General features: G+C 40.0%; 1 protein-coding gene across 4 annotated transcripts in view; it reads right to left on the reverse strand.

Moving 5' to 3' along the window:
- Positions 1–864: 864 nt before the first annotated feature.
- Positions 865–16,591, reverse strand: part of RCBTB1 (RCC1 and BTB domain containing protein 1) — a 54,165-nt gene continuing 38,438 nt past the window's right edge. For 3 of the 4 annotated variants that reach the window (XM_015120905.3, XM_015120904.3, XM_077973621.1), the window contains 4 exons: positions 15,305–15,431; positions 11,924–12,075; positions 11,095–11,225; positions 869–3,185 (listed from right to left, as the gene is read on the reverse strand). In XM_015120905.3, coding sequence (XP_014976391.1) covers positions 3,045–3,185; positions 11,095–11,225; positions 11,924–12,075; positions 15,305–15,431 — 551 coding nt within the window. In that variant the 3' untranslated portion in view covers positions 869–3,044. 4 annotated transcript variants of the gene reach the window in all.

The following is a 16,591-nucleotide window of genomic DNA, read 5'->3' on the forward strand; positions in this document are numbered from 1 at the left end:
ATGATATGTGTTTGTGTATAGTTGAGAATCAAGCAGTTGACATGTTCATGGTGTACCTATTTTTAGCCTGATACCCATTAAGAATCACACTACTGATTTGTTGTTGTTGTGGTGGTAAAATATATATAACCTAAAATTTGCCATCCCAATCATTTTTAAATATATGGTTCAGTGGCATTAAACATTCATTTTTGTGCAACCGTCACCACCATCCACCTAAAGCAGCGGTCCCCAACCTTTTTGGCACCAGGGACTGGTTTCATGGAAGAAAATTTTTCCATGGACCGTGGGATGGGGCGGTTGGTGGGGGGTGGGGAGGATGGTTTTGGGATGAAACTGTACTGCCTCAGACATTAGATTCTCATACAGAGCACATAACCTAGATCCCTTGCATACTCAGTTCACTATAGGGTTTGCACTCCTATGAGAATCTAATGTTCTAATGTTGCCACTGATCTGACAGGAGGCGGAACTCAGGCAGTAATGCTCACTCACCCGCCACTCACCTCCCGCTGTGCGACCTCTTCCCAACAGGCCAGGGACCAATATGGGTCTGTGACCTGAGGGTTGGGGACCCCTGACCTAAAGGACTTCATCTTGGTAAACTGAAACTCGGTATCCATTAAACAAGTTCCCCATTCTCCTCTCCCCTCAGACACTGGCAATGGCCATTCTACTAAGTCTCTATGAATTTGACTAAGAACATCACACAAGTGGCATCACATACATAGTATTTGTTTGTGACTGGCTTCTTTCACTTAGCATAATATCCTTAAGTTCATCTCTGTGTACCATGTGTCAGAATTTCTTTCCTTTTTAGGGCTGCAGACTACTGATTTTCAGTGAAAAACACAACTCTACGTGCCTGTTTTAATGTTACTTTGTTTATTAACATGTCATTCTAAATATTACATAAATACAGCCTATATACTAGAGTATCAAACATTGTTCCAGTAAGAAGTTCAAGAGTACATTTAGGGCTATCTTAAGAAATATGATACTTTGGCTTCCATTATTATATTAGATGAAAAAATCAGTTCAAATAAGAGTTGTCATATCCTGCTATGATTAACAACAAAACAAAGTAGAAAAATAAGAGAGTGTATTTAAAAAAAATAAAGATGATCAAATGCTTTTTGAAGGACTTGTTCTCTTCACTGCCACACATACACAAATGACTTAGTAATCTAACATGAGAAGTGGTCTTTCACTTATATTAGGAACTTGGTAAATATTTGTAGAATGAATGAACTATCTATGGATATGAATTTACTACTTTAATTTGTGCTTTTTTTTGAAAAAAAAAATTTTCAAGTAAGAGCAATAGTAAACATACTAAAGTTCACATTTTGCTCAGATCATAAGCCTATACAACAGTGATTGTTACAAACACCACCCATCACAGCACAAATCAATGTGCATTTCTGAACCCAGTAAGAAAGGTTCTATCATGTTGTAGAATGAATTCTAACAGAATAATTCACTGGGCTTCAATCACTTGTGATATGGTCAAGAAAAGGGGGCTGGAGCTACTAGGCTTGTCTCTATTTCAGCTATCAATGAATTCCTATCTTTGAGGCCTCACTCCCCTTCCCACCCCAACAGACACAAATTTTAAAACATTGCTAAAAATAGTAACTGCAGCATGTCTTCACCCACTTGTAATTTGGCTCTGAAAATGTACTCAGGCTCCAGGTTCAGAAGAGAGACCTTCCAAGCAGGAGACAAAGTTCACTAAGGGAGCTCACTCCAATGGAAATGAGTTCATGGACCAGAGAGCAAAGCAAAACATTGTTCTTAAAGCAAGCTCAATGAACACGCATGATGAAACTCACAGCTGAACACTCTCACACCCCAGAGTCACCTTTCATAACCAGTTCAAAACAACTACCGTCTTTTAATAGGATCTTTTCAGGAACGCCGTAATTTGGGTGCTTTTTCAAGGTGAAATTGTGCTAAATGTTATACCTACGATGTTTAAAAACAGAGGAAAACCAAAAGTGAAAGATGATAAAGTTTCAAATAAGCCAGTGTGTGATGGATTTGACCTAAAGTAGATAAAGCAAATTCCATTAAGTCCTGTAAGAGGGCTGACTTGAAGAACCACTTCTTCCAGTCATATATTGTAGATATGATGATTCAGCAGCCATAATTTAGGAAGGCAAGAGTATGTATATCATTATTTTCCTCTTAAGTTTGCATTTATAGAAGAAGGTGGGGGGGGACAATTTGAACTTGAGTTCTCAAGCTCTACCTTAATGAAATAAAACACTGTTGGATAAGTAGTGGAGATTCTAATTTATAAAATATTCACCTTCATCAAACTTCTTTCATTATTAACTTGTCACAGATACTTCTAGATTACTACTCTTTATGCACTTAAATCTTAAGAGAAATCTTGACTAACCTAGAAAATTTATCTTTACATAATTATCATTTCAATAGGTTTAACTTACGTTAAACTGAATATTACTTTGATATATCTTGAAGTTAAAAAAGTCAACACAAGCACACAAACAAAAGTCTGAAACAATCTTAATTATTCCTTCACAGTAAGGCTACTAAGCTAGCAACTAAGACAGCACTTAACAATCCCCAGGTCAGCATCTTTAATTCACGATGGGGCCTCTCCATTCATCTCACAATCCCCCAACTATCACTGCTCCTGCTGTCAGAAGATGGTTGATATGTGGCCCAGGAGAGTTGCTGCCAACTTCCCCTTTCCAAGTTCAGAAGTTCCTCTAATCAAAAATGAAAACAAGACCAAAAACGACTAAACTTTCACTCTTTTACATGTACCAGCCCAAATTTAAGAAAGGTCACATTTAAAATACACTTATCTGGAAACAAGAGTTGTTTCAAATGGGCTCAAGAAAAGCCATACACCCTTGACATGTTCTTACACAGACAACTGTGTCCCAGATGTGGAAAAAAACAACCTGATGGTCTTTTACCTGCAGAATTACATCACCCGTAGAGCACAAACCGGACACATCCTCAACAGTGCCCCAGAGCACTCACACAGAACCCAGCAGCCTTGCGCTTCAGTTCTTAAAGGCTCCACATTTACTGGCTTTAGCAATGAATTCCTTTAGCAGAGGGCCATCCATTTGCCAAAATGCTGCAGTCTGTGTAACTTCTGTCAAATGATTGATGCAAAACTTAAAGCAGAATTCTTCTAAATCCTGGACACACACAACAAAAATAAAAACAAAAAGGGCTTTTTTAGGCAACTTTGATTGAATCACTTCTCTCTAAGCCCTTCACCCCAAACCTCTCACCCTCCCCCAGAAAAGATATTTGAGAGGCCAGATACCTAAAACTAGGCAAAAAGGTGACCACAGGTAGGTGTGACAAAAACACATACCATTTATTCAACGCAGTAAGAGCAATGGTCCCCTAACTCAAAGTGTGACTCTTCAAAACACACACACATACACACGTGCATGCACACACACACACACACAAGACCTACAGGGGAAAGAATTTCCTGCACGATTATCACATAATCTAGTTATAGTCAAAGACACCGTTGTAAAAGGCAGAATGAATGCCACTTTATTCCACAGAATGTGTTTTGTCACATTCAAGACATCAGAGAAAAGAATTAAGCTGTGGGTTAGTTTAAGAAGCAGAAAGGTAATGAAGAGGTATGGTCAACCTAAAGTGGCACATTAAAAAGAAAATCCCAGCCAGGCACAGTGGCTCACGCCTGTAATCCCAGCACTTTTGGGAGGCCGAGGCAGGTGGAAGGTCAGGAGTTCGAGACCAGCCTGGCCAACATAGGGAAACCCCATTTCCAGTAGAAATACAAAAATTAGCCAGGTGTGCTGATGGGTGCCTATAATCCCAGCTGCTCGGGAGACTGAGGCAGGAGAATCGCTTGAGCCCGGGAGGCAGAGGTTGCAGTGAGCCAAGATCGCACCCACTGCACTCCAGCCTGGGTGACAGAGCAGAGGCTCTGAAAGAAAATCCCAAAAAATTCACCTTAAATTCACTTTTACGCTCTCCTAATAATGACTTTATTTTTAAAGCCATGAAGAATAATAATACTACAACTTCCACTACACTAATATCTCAGAAAGTCAATCCCACAGAAGTATATTTACACAGATTAGTTTTCAGTCAGACAAACAGAAGTCACCAATTACCAACATTCAGGGGAGTAACATCCACAAGTGGTACACCAGAACCATTTCAAAATCAATCCCTGCCTATGCTAATCCACCCTTTCATCTCCTGCCAAACTTTAACAGTCTGTCCCTTAGGATGTTGGAATATATATTTATTAAATCGATCAGGCACCTGAAATGCATGCAAAGACTCAATATATAAAAGGAAATTACACTAAAAGCTCTTATCACAAATAGCTTGACTTTATTATAACTTGGCTAGCTGGTAAGTTCTAAATTGAAGGTCATTACTCCGGGTTCTATCGAACCAGAAGCTCGACAACATTTCAACCGCAGGTTTTGGCCGCACATTTCCAGCCACCACGAGATGGGCATGTTAGACAGAGTGGAAGGGGCCCACACGAACATGGAGAGACCCCTCTTCTGCTCTCAGCACAGATGTCGGCAAACAATGATTTCCTTGTTCTAAGGGTCCTCCTGTCCCTGGCTAAAAGATACCCAAAGTAAACTCCAGAAACCCACCCAGTCACATAACCATTAAGAGATAAACCACAGGCCGGGCGCGGTGGCTCACGCTTGTAATCTCAGCACTTTGGGAGGCTGAGGTGGGTGGATCACGAGGTCAGGGGTTCGAGACCAGCTTGACCAACATGGTGAAACCCTGTCTCTACTAAAAATACAAAAATTAGCCGGGTATGGTGGCGTGCACCTGTAATCCCAGCTACTCAGGAGGCTGAAGCAGGAGAATCACTTGAACCCAGGAGGGGGAGGTTGCAGTGAGCCGAGATTAAGCCACTGCACTCCAGCCTGGGCAAAAGAGCAAGACTCAGCCTGAAGAAAAAAAAAAAAAAAAGAAAAGAAAAAGAAAACAAAAAAAGAGAGATAAACCACAGCTAATGAGTGCTAGCCAGCTGCTGTTTCGTTTGTTTGTTTTCTAGATAATTTGAAATGCACTTAGGATGTTAGCACAGTCTCTGGATTCTTGTTTTTAATCAGAGATTCCCAGTGGGCTAAATGCATAACTAAATGCTCCATATATTAAAATAAACTAAAATGTGAAACTGAATAAAGCATTCCCTCTCAGATTATTATTCAAGAAAAAGCGGCCAGGCGTGGTGGCTCACGCCTGTAATCCCAGCACTTTGGGAGGTGGAGGCGGGCTGATCACAAGGTCAGGAGATTGAGACCATCCTGGCAAACATGGTGAAACCCCGTCTCTATGAAAATACAAAAACTTAGCCGTGCGTGGTGGCGGGCGCCTGTAGTCCCAGCTACTCGGGAGGCTGAGGCAGGAGAATGGCGTGAACCCGGGAGGCGGAGCTTGCAGCGAGCGGAGATCGCCACTGCACTCCTGCCTGGGCGACACAGCGAGACTCCATCTCAAAAAAAAAAGAAAAATCACTATGCCTCGCATTATCACCCAATGATTAATAAATAGCTCTCAGGACTAAATTATATTCCACAGGGACATAAAAGTCACATTTTAAAATTTAGTTATCAAAAACAGAAAACTTTATTCACACATAACTTTGGAAGTAGCCAGTCATAACGACAGAAAGTTATTTAAATCATATAATATATCAGATAAGAATCTTTAAGTATTAAATTTTAATGACATAATTTCAAATTCGCAGGAAGAGTGCAGTGAACTCTGGCATCAAACCTCATCAGTTTGTGTCTATTGATGTAGAACTCAAGATCTTTCTACTGTATATGAAAAAGTGAGTTTAAAGTGAGTTTATTCAGCTTACTAATTGTGCAGCAAATACCTTGAGTATAAACTTTAAGAAGTTCTATGACCAGGTACGGTGGCTCATGCCTGTAATCCCAGTACTTTGGGAGGCCAAGGTGGGCAGATCACCTGAGGTCAGGAGTTCGAGACCAACCTGGCCAACATGGAGAAACCCCGTTTCTACCAAAAAATATATATATATACAAAATTAGCTGGATATGGTGGCGCATGCCTGTAATCCCAGCTACTCAGGAGGCTGAGGCAGGAGAATCGCTTGAACCCAAGAGGCAGAGGTTGCCATAAGCAGAGATCGTGCCACTGCACTGCAGCCTGGGAGACAGGAGTGAAACTCCGTCTCAAAAAAAAAAAAAAGAAGTTTTATACACAATGTAGGTATACAAATGGTGCCACTAATCACAATTCACTTTACATACTCATGAAAATGGTTCTATCAAACTGCCTTCCCTTCCCCTCCAATTAGTTTGAACTGCTGAGGTATCTGGGTATGCAATAAATATTAAAAAGTTCCAAACATTAAAAGTCAAACTAGAGAATGCTGAAAACAATCTAAATCTGGGTTGTGTAGTAACTAATTAAACCTTGGTTGAGGCAGATCTATGTAAAAGGAAGCCCTGAATGCACGTGGTGAGGGACATTTGAATTTGCAAGTTCACCAGAGAGTGGCACAGTCAAGCAGAACCACTTAGCAACCAGTGCCCACCGTCGGTTTGCCCTTAATGAGCGAATTAGACAAATGCCCTTCTGACTTAACCTCTCTTTAGTAGTATAAGAATCTACATAATCTGTTCCTTTCATTCTGCAAAGGATCAAATCTTCAATAACACAGGCAAGAAAATGCAACTCTTGCCCAAGTGAGAAGTCAACTATAACAGGGATGGTTATAGTTGACTTCTTACTTCTAACTGGGCTTTAAATAAAACAATTCCAAGAAGGACAAGAAGGATCATGTGACCAGGAGATGAACAAAGTTCCTGACAGAATGAAAGAGTCCTCTTACAGCCCATGGGATAGGGAAGTGAAGAGCATAAAAATGGAAGGGTCTAATACAGTCTTCTTGGTATTAGAAACTAAACTCTGTTTATGACGTTATATGGTGGAATGATTATAAAGTGTTCTAACGCAAATGAGATAAAATACCAGATTTATTGTCATTAGCAAAGAAGATAAAAATAAAAACTGCTCTCCTGAAATAATTTATAAATCATTCCAAATCTTTCAACACTTAAACTATTCCAATCAATATATACATTCTGAAAATAAGTTGTTTTTCCTTTCCACAAATTTTCTTTAGTAACAAAACAAAACACAGAGAATTGATTATCTTAATACCCTCATTTTTAAAAATGCTAATGCAGCCTCTAAGGGAGTTCTTACCCCGTCCTAAAACTCCAAAGCTAAACTAGTTGAATGTTAATAATTTGAAGACCACCTAACCAGGGTGAGCAGGTGCCTTGGCATTACAGCTTCCCCCAAGACACATCCCAGATGACACAAGATCACGAACCACATCTAACTCTGTCCAACCTGTTGTTAAAGTAACTGCAAAAATAAAACCCAAAACTGTCAGTCTATAATTCATGTTATAGCACACCAAGTACAAAATATTCCAAATCAAAGAAGTTTTTTGTTTTCAAAATGTACTTAAACATTCTACCATATGGGAAAAACATAATTTATCTCATTACGCAAAAAACATGTGTCAGCCTACTGCTGATTGAAGACTTTTAATTTGGGCCACCAAAAGAAGAAAAAAATGCTGGCCACCAAGCCTTAGCACCAAGCTGTCCAGTACTCAGACCCCCAAGCAACTTCAGAATTAGATTCCTGGGCTCATGTTTATTGCTCCCCTCCAAAAGTAAGATCATAAGATATAAGTTGCTCAGCACATAGGATTTTCTGGAAAGTTCTCTACTCCGGTTAAACAAATAATACTTCCCAGCTATTTCTCTTAATGTTCAAATACACATAAAAATAAAAAATTTCCTGAAAAGAATCACTTTACAGTGTGCGACTGATCTATCTTGAAACAATGTTTTATCCACATTTTCTCCCTGATGTCAATACTTATTCAGGTCTGCACCAAAGGAATATTTCAATGTTCCTTTGTCAAGTGCTTCTTAATAAAACTTGTGGACAGTTTGATAACACGTTCATAGCAAGGGCTCTACAATCATCAACTGACTTTTGAAACTCCCTGTCACTACTGAGTCCATACATTTTTGTTGCTTTACTGTGTGTACATTTGCTTCAAAGCTATCTTGTCAAAAGGGGGCATGGAGGAACCTCAGATACTTTCGTAGAAAGAGAATAAACATTGGAAGCAGGTAGTCTCCATCTTCCTAGCAGTTTGGCCCACAAAACGAAGGCAAAGTCATCTAGTATCTCCAAGTTGAGTTCTAAAAATAATAGTTTTTGCAGTCAATTTCTAACCTGACTCATCAGTAGCTTCCAATCAACTAATAAACACAATAAGAGGGCTTTCTTTCTAAGAGATGGCGGTCTCACTATGTTGTCCAGGCTGGTCTCAAATTCCTACCCTCAAGCAATCCTCCCACTTCAGCATCCTGAGTAGCTGGAATACAGGCATGAGCCACTGTGCCCAGCTATGGGTTTTAATTTTGTACTCTAGAACTTCATTCATATACTCACTATATCTTATACTATTAAGGAAATAAAATGTAAAAGCACATTAGTCAATTATGTAACTTGTATTACAACCTAAGAAATATACCCTAGAAAGAGTCCTGGTGCAATGGCTCATGCCTATAATCCCAGCACTTTGGGAGGCTGAAGTGGGAGGGACACTTGAGCCCAGAAGTTCAAGACAGCCTGGGCAACATAATGAAACCCTGTCTCTACAAAAAATAAAAAATAAGAAACTAGCTGGGTGTGGTGGCACACGCCCGTAGTCCCAGTTCCTGGACTGGGAAGGAAGGAGGACTGCTTGAGCCCGGGAAGTTGAGGCTACAGTGAGCTGTGATCACACCACTATGCTTTAGCCTGGGCGACAGAGCAAGACCCTGTATCACCAGGAAAAAAAAATTACATATAAATTGTAAACATATACACACACACACACACACACACACACACATATATATATGCCCTAGAAATAAAGAAGTGACTCTTTCTTTTTGTCTTCTTTCTATTCTCTAATTTTTCTACATTGAATGTGTAATATTTGTAGGATTTTAAGTTTTTTTAAACTTTTTTTTTTGAGACAGAGTCTTACTTTGTTGCCCAGGCTGGAGTGCAGTGGTGCAACTTCTGCCTCCCAGGTTCAAGCAATTCTCCTGCCTCAGCCTCCCGAGTAGCTGGGATTACAGGCATGCACCACCACGCCCAGCTAATTTTTGTATTTTTAGTAGAGACAGGGTTTCACCATGTTGGCCAGGCTGGTCTCAAACTCCTGATCTCAAGTGATCCGCCCACCTTGGCCACCCAAAGTGCTGGGATTACAGGCGTGAGCTCCAAGCCTGGCCATTTATTTTTTCAAAGCACACCTTCATGGTGAGGTATTTTCAAATGTTTTCACTCATTCATTTAATTCAACATGCATTTTTGAGCACCAGCTCCATGCCCACACTGTGACAGACTCTGGGGAATCACATGTATTTGGAGTCTTTCTAAAGGAAGTTTTCATCGTGTTTATACATAATATGAGAAAAATGACAACTAGTGAAGGAAATGACCTGCTGGCACATGAAGCAGCAGCAGAAGGCTTTTTCTGTAAACTTCCTAGGACAGATCTTAGCTGAAGATGAGGAAGAAGTTTCCAGCAACTTGAGCTGGGACATCTGCCTCTGCCCAGGTTGTTCTCACTGGTGTTAGTCAGCAAGGTCTGATCCTGAGTATGGAACTCGTTAACAGGGAGGAGGAGCGTGGAGAGGCCCAGAGAGGATTCTAACACCAGTCACCAAATGGACAGAAAAGGCACTGACCCAATTTAAAATTATATCACCAGGTGGAAATAAAATCTAAAGAAACAGCATTTCTAATCAAGAGGTTCAGGGTGTCACAGGAAGGGTAGGAAAAAAACCATACCTCCATTTTCTATTAGAAATGATTTACTTTGATCATCATTCCATCCACAGTCGGGCTGCAGACAAAGTCAGCTATATTTGACCTTATCAAACATTTATAATCATAATATAGCCTCAAACAAAAATAGGATACGTTTTGAAAACATCGCGGTCAACTTTAATCCCTAAGTGTGATGAAGTTTGTCCTCTGTTATTCCTCAAAGGACAGAGCTGCAGATCTTTGCACGTGTTTGATAAACTCCTTGATACCCGATATTCTGCTTTGTCAAATGACAACAAAATGTCTGCAAGGATAGGCTAACTGTATCATTCTACACGCATACCTTAGCTAGACATTTTGAAATTCCAAGGCTATTGCTCTCTACCTTTTACTCTCTCTGAATCTGTGAAACCAACCATACCCGCCTTTAGCTCACTGATCATCCTCAATGCTTCCTTTAAGGTACTATCTTCATTCAGTTCAACAAACATTTCTCATCAGGTGCCTAATATGTGCCAGGCACTATAGGGTATGCAGATGAATGAGAAACAGTTCCTACTCACGAGGAGCTTACAGTCTGATGCTTTGGTTCTTCAAAAAAATGCACACAAACTTTCAGACTCCCAAAAGCCCATTAATTCACAGGCTCAAGAGATCTGTGAATCCCAGATTAAGAACTCAACCCAGTGCAAAAACAAAAGGAGTCCACAGCAAGTTCTTAACGGGTAAATAACTGTGAGCTATAATTAGACACTGATAGAACTGCAGAGCGTACAGAGATACAAATCATACGCATCCCCAGCTTATGACAGGGCCGAGGTGGGAAGACAGCAAGGTGAGTCTTGAAGTAAACACATATGCTGACACTGAGAAAGACCTGAAACTAAAATATGCTGTTTGTTAGTCCAGTTAGTGTGGCACCTTATGTTCCAACCTGCAGGACAGCTGCTAGGACCTTGGTTCGTTTCCTGTCTTACTTAGAAACGGAAGTAGAGGAACAACGACTTTTGAAACAATGAACAGGGAATTAAGAAGCAAGGGCAGATTTCAGTTTTCAATGGGTTCACTGATTCCCTAAACAGAAGTGAAGTGACTCATCGTTTTCCATGTCTCACGAGAGAAGAGGGGGAGACGAGCATGAAGGGAGTTAAGGGTGGTTTGGTTTCTGTTGGTTGTTTATGTTACCTCTGCATCATATCTGACTGCAGCAGAGAATAGCGAAAAGGCATTCTCCACAGTAATTCCTCTCTTGATAATGTGCTGACAAAGTTTTTTCAGTCTGTTTTCACAGTAAGATGTCGCCAAATCCAGAAGACCTAAAAGTAAGACATGTGAAAGGCTTAATCAAATTTATAATTATTTTCCATACATAGAGATTTTGTTTTGGTGAACAGAGGTGTATAAGTAAATTAGAAGTTTCTTAGTGGACAAGGGTCTGAATTTGAGTAAATAAATTCTCTTTTTTACTGTCTGCCTCCTCTACTTCCACACCTCTCCTATATTTACTTTATACAATTTCTTCAATAGTACAAAGAAAGGGCAAAACATGCAATTTCAGTCCTCATTTTGTTTCTAAAATGCTAAATGCATGAGCAACTTATACTTCACTATTAGAAAATTAAAATAAGCCCATAGCTTAATACCTAGGTGATGGGTTGATAGGTGCAGCAAACCACCATGGCACACGTTTACCTATGTAACAAGCCTACGCATCCTGCACATGTACCCCAGAACTTAAAATAAAAATAAATTAACAAAAAAAAAAAAAAGAAAAAAAGAAAAAAGGAAGTCCTTCAGTGACATTAGAACAAAAAAGCCTATGGTCATAAACTAAGTCCAAAACTATTAACCATAATAACTACTCAATACTATTTTTAAAGACATCTACGTCAAATCTTTTTTAAGCACCAAATTAAAGTCAATACACCTGAAGCTTTTTACATTTCAGGACTAAGAACATGAGGGGATGTATTCTCGACCATGTGGCTTGTCCATCCCAATGCTGCCGCGGTACCTATAGCGTCTTCAGGCGGCAGGTCCACTGTGTCTGTGTAGAGGTACTGGAGAAAGGCACGATACACTGGGTAGGAAAACTGATCGATTTCTATCACTTCCTTCATGTCTTCATTCCAATACGACTGGAACATGGATCGAAAATGCTCACACCTAAAACAGAAAAGCAAAAGTTTTATTTGTTCAGCAGCAATTTTTAAAAAAGAAAAAAAAATTACCTAATTAAATTGACAAAATCAGATGAACAGATTAGAAGTATCCTTGGGCCGGGCATGGTAGCTCATGCCTGTAATCCCAGCACTTTGGGAGGCCAAGCAGGTGGATCACCTGAGGTCGGGAGTTCGAGACCAGCCTGACCAACATGGAGAAACCATGTCTCTACTAAAAATTCAAAATCAGCCAGGTGTGGTGGTGCATGCCTATCATCCCAGCTACTCGGGAGGCTGAGGCAGGAAAATCGCTTGAACCCAGGAGGTGGAGGTTGTGGTGAGCCAAGATTACCCCACCACACTCCAGCCTGGCAACAAGGGCAAAAAACTACGTCTCAAAATAAATAAATAAATAAAGTATTCTTAACTACTATATCTGGGCCTGCACACACCAGGCTCACAGACCTTCAGTTAGCACCCAAAAAACATTCCACATGCAAGTGGTTTTCGTACCTGCCTTTTTTACATACACTCACTTTCATTTTTCATATCTCCTATTAAATACTAATAGGTACGCACAGAGCCTGGAAGCACCCAGCACTTCCACTACTGTTTCCATTTGACGGGCCCCAAGATTTTTTTGCTCCTTTGTTATTTTTTAAAATGATGTACAGAAATGCATTTTAAACAATAAAGTGAAAGAAATTCATAACAGTTCAAAACTTTTGACTATATATTAACATTAAAATGATTCATTTGTTTTTTGTTTTATGTAGTAAGTATATTCTTAAAACTGTTTTATATGTTAACTGGATTACATCAAGCTGATTATTGCCTCATTATCTGACACTTTTTCTTCTTTTCTGACTCATCGTCAAAACAGCCATCACTCCTATTTTGTTTTTTTGCATTGCCTGCTCCCCTTCCTCTCTTCCCAGGCCTGCTACAAGCTTATTTATAAAACACATTCACTAGGATAGTCAGATTAGTTCAAGAAAACCTGAGCAGCTCCTACACTGTATTTACATGTACAAAGCCACCTGCATGAGAAAATGATTTCTAAATATTGGATTTCTTACATATAACATAGTTATATCTTTCTAAAAATCATGTTTTTAAATTCTTTTAAAGTGAGATATGGCACAAAGAGAAAAAGTATTTTCAAAATCCACTCAGAGGCGAGGTGCAGTGGCTCAAGCCTGTAATTCCAGCACTTTGGGAGGCCAAGGCAGGTCAGATTCAATCACCTGAGGTCAGAAGTTCAAGACCAGCCTGGCCAACACGGCGAAACTTCGTCTCTACTAAAAATACAAAAATTAGCCGGGCGCAGTAGTGCATGATTGTAATCCCAGCTACTTGGGAGGCTGAGGCTGGAAGATCGCTTGAACATAGGAGGTGGAGGTTGCAGTGAGCTGGTATCGCACCACTGCACTCTAGCCTGGGTGACAGAACGAGACTGTCTCAAAAAAAAAAAAAAAAAAAAAAAAAAATCCATTCAGAATACTAAAAAAAAACTTCACTTACATAAAAAATTACTCTACCTCAGAAGTAAAAAAGAAATAGTTGTCTAAGAAACAATCATGGATTTCATGGTCAGAAAACTGTACATGAAAAGAATAGACTGGCTGACCACAGGTGCACAGACAGAAACAGTTCCAGTTCATCTTTTCAATTCATACTGTGGTTCGGATATTTACTCCCTTAGGTAAGGAATGACATAGGGCTTTTCTGTTCCTTTCTTTTTTTTTTTTTTGAGATGGAGTCTCACTTTGTCGTCCAGGCTGAAGTGCAGTGGCCGGATCTCAGCTCACCGCAAGCTCCGCCCCCCGGGTTCACGCCATTCTCCTGCCTCAGCCTCCCGAGTAGCTGGGACCACAGGCGCCCACCACCTCACCCAGCTAATTTTTTGTATTTTTTAGTAGAGACGGGGTTTCACCCTGTTAGCCAGGATGGTCTCGATCTCCTGACCTCGTGATCCGCCCGTCTCGGCCTCCCAAAGTGCTGGGATAACAGGCTTCAGCCACCGCGCCCAGCCTTCTGTTCCTTTCAGATGTATTTCTTTGCCAACAGGTTTTTAACTAAATTTCCAAAAAGACTTGTAAATGGCCAATTTAATGGTCTTATGTGCCTTTTTCTGCAATGGCAACCTTTGTGGCAAACAGTTACTAATAAATGCATAGTTCCCTCACATTTATACAAGGAACTATATCTAAAAAACTTTTTCTTTCATTTTTGAGATAAGATCCAGCTCTGTCACCCAGGATGATCACAGCTCACCACAGCCATGATCTACTGGGCTCAATCCTTCCACCTCAGCCTCCGGAGTAGCTGGAACTACAGGAACGCACCACCACACCTGGCTAATTTTTTCTATTTTTTGTACAGACAGTGTCTCACTATATTGCCTAGGCTGGTCTCAGACTCCTGGGATCAAGTGATACTCGTTCCTTGGCCTCCCAAAGTCCTAGGATTACAGGCATGAGACACCACGCCCAGCCTAGAACTTTCTTTAATTGGTAACTGGATGTCCCTTAGAAACAGAAGCAAAGCATTCCTATGAGAGTTTTCTGCTTCATCTTTAATTAAAAGAGGGCATATACACTTTTCAATAACAACCTTTCATATTTTAACCACGTAAACAAATTTTCCGACGGAAATGAGTATTCACAAGATTCTTAATTTAAAAAACAATGTAAGCTGGGTGCGGTGACTCACATCTGTAATGCCAGCACTTTGGGAGGTTGAGGCGGGCAAATCACCTGAGATCGGGAGTTCGAGACCAGCCTGACTAACATGGAGAAACTCCGTCTCTACTATAAATACAAAATTAGCCGGGTATGGTGGCACATGCCTGTAAACCCAGGTACTCAGGAGGCTGAGGCAGGAGAATCACTTAAACCCGGGAGGTGGAGGTTGCGGTGAGCTGAGATCACGCCATTACACTCGAGCCTGAGCAACAAGAGTGAAACTACGTCTCAAACAAACAAACAAACAACTATATAGACAAATACTTAAACTCCTACAGTACACTTTTTCTAAAACGCTCCATGAGTGTACACAAAAAACTTTGACATGAAATGGACTGAGGCTATCTGCAAAAATATTAAGTAGTGACATTTCTCTCTACTACCAAGGCTATTTTTTATCAGTACCCATTTTGTGGAATAACAAATACATAGAAATGGCAAAAATAAAGTAAAGTTATTGATGTCTCTGAGCTCATGCAAAAATACCTGATTTTCAAAACAGCTTTATGGACATGAATATATTTTCCATCAATTCGAAACTTCAGATCGGCAGTTTCTGGACTATCAAATTCTTTCTTCAGTGACTCTGCAACTGTTAAAAAGTCTTCATGCTCTGAAGGCAACAAACATATATTAACATGGAAAGTTCAAGGAACAGATTGAAGATTCAAAAGACTTCAAAAAGATCATCATGTCTGTGGTGGGTAATTCCACTTGTTTTTTTTTTTCAAGAGTTCATACCTTATTTGACAAATCAATTCTACGGTATTAAAGGAAGTATCCGGACGGGCGCGGTAGCTCACGCCTGTAATCCCAGCACTTTGGGAGGCCAAGGCGGGCAGATCATGAGGTCAAGAGATCGACACCATTCTGGCTAACATGGTGAAACCCCATCTCTACTAAAAGTACAAAAATTAGCTGGGCATGGTGGCACTCGCCTGTAGTCCCAGCTACTCGGGAGGCTGAGGCAGGAGAATTGCTTGAACCCAGGAGGCAGAGGTTGCAGTGAGCCAAGATGGTGCCACTGTACTCTAGCCTGGTGGCAGAGTGAGACTCTGTCTCAAAAAAATAAAAAAATTTTAAAAAAATAAATAAAACAGTATCCTGCATCTATAAACTACCAAAGAAAACCACCAAAAGATGGTATTTAGAAAGGCCAAATACCATCTTATATGCTTAGTTATACATTAGAAATGTATATTTTTTAAAGAAAAAAATGATAGGTACTTCATGATAATATGATAACCCCCTCTCAAAACGAGTGGTTCTCTTCTAAGACTAAGAATTTATCAGTTTTCCTTGACTGAAACACTATCTTTTTTCTGCTTTGGGGTAGTTTCAAGGGGTCAGCATATCCAACTCAAGGAGGTGCAAGAAACAAACTTACCACTTAAATGGTAATGCTAAGCAGTCACGTTCTCAAGCAGAGAAACTCTTTCCTAAGTATCTGGAATCTAAACATCTCTGTTAACCCTAAAAATCACTATATGCATAATCCTTACTCACTATCTAAACACAGAGCAAATTCACTTAGAAACAATGCCTACACGAAGGGAACAGTTTTATCAAAACACACGATCACCTTACCTGATAAGAATTGCTGTTATGGTTATATGTAAGTAGAACTGTATTATTCCAAGGAGAAGTAAAGGCACTTGTACAAATTCCTGCAATGCTTTCTTGTGTTTTATATGAAAGAAGAAAAGAAGTAGAAAAAGGCTAATGGGGAAACTTTTTTTTTTTTTTTTTTTTTTTTTGAGACGGAGTCTCACT

The sequence above is a fragment of the Macaca mulatta genome, chromosome 17 (genome assembly GCF_049350105.2).
Source record: "Macaca mulatta isolate MMU2019108-1 chromosome 17, T2T-MMU8v2.0, whole genome shotgun sequence".
NCBI classification, from domain to species: domain Eukaryota; kingdom Metazoa; phylum Chordata; class Mammalia; order Primates; family Cercopithecidae; genus Macaca; species Macaca mulatta.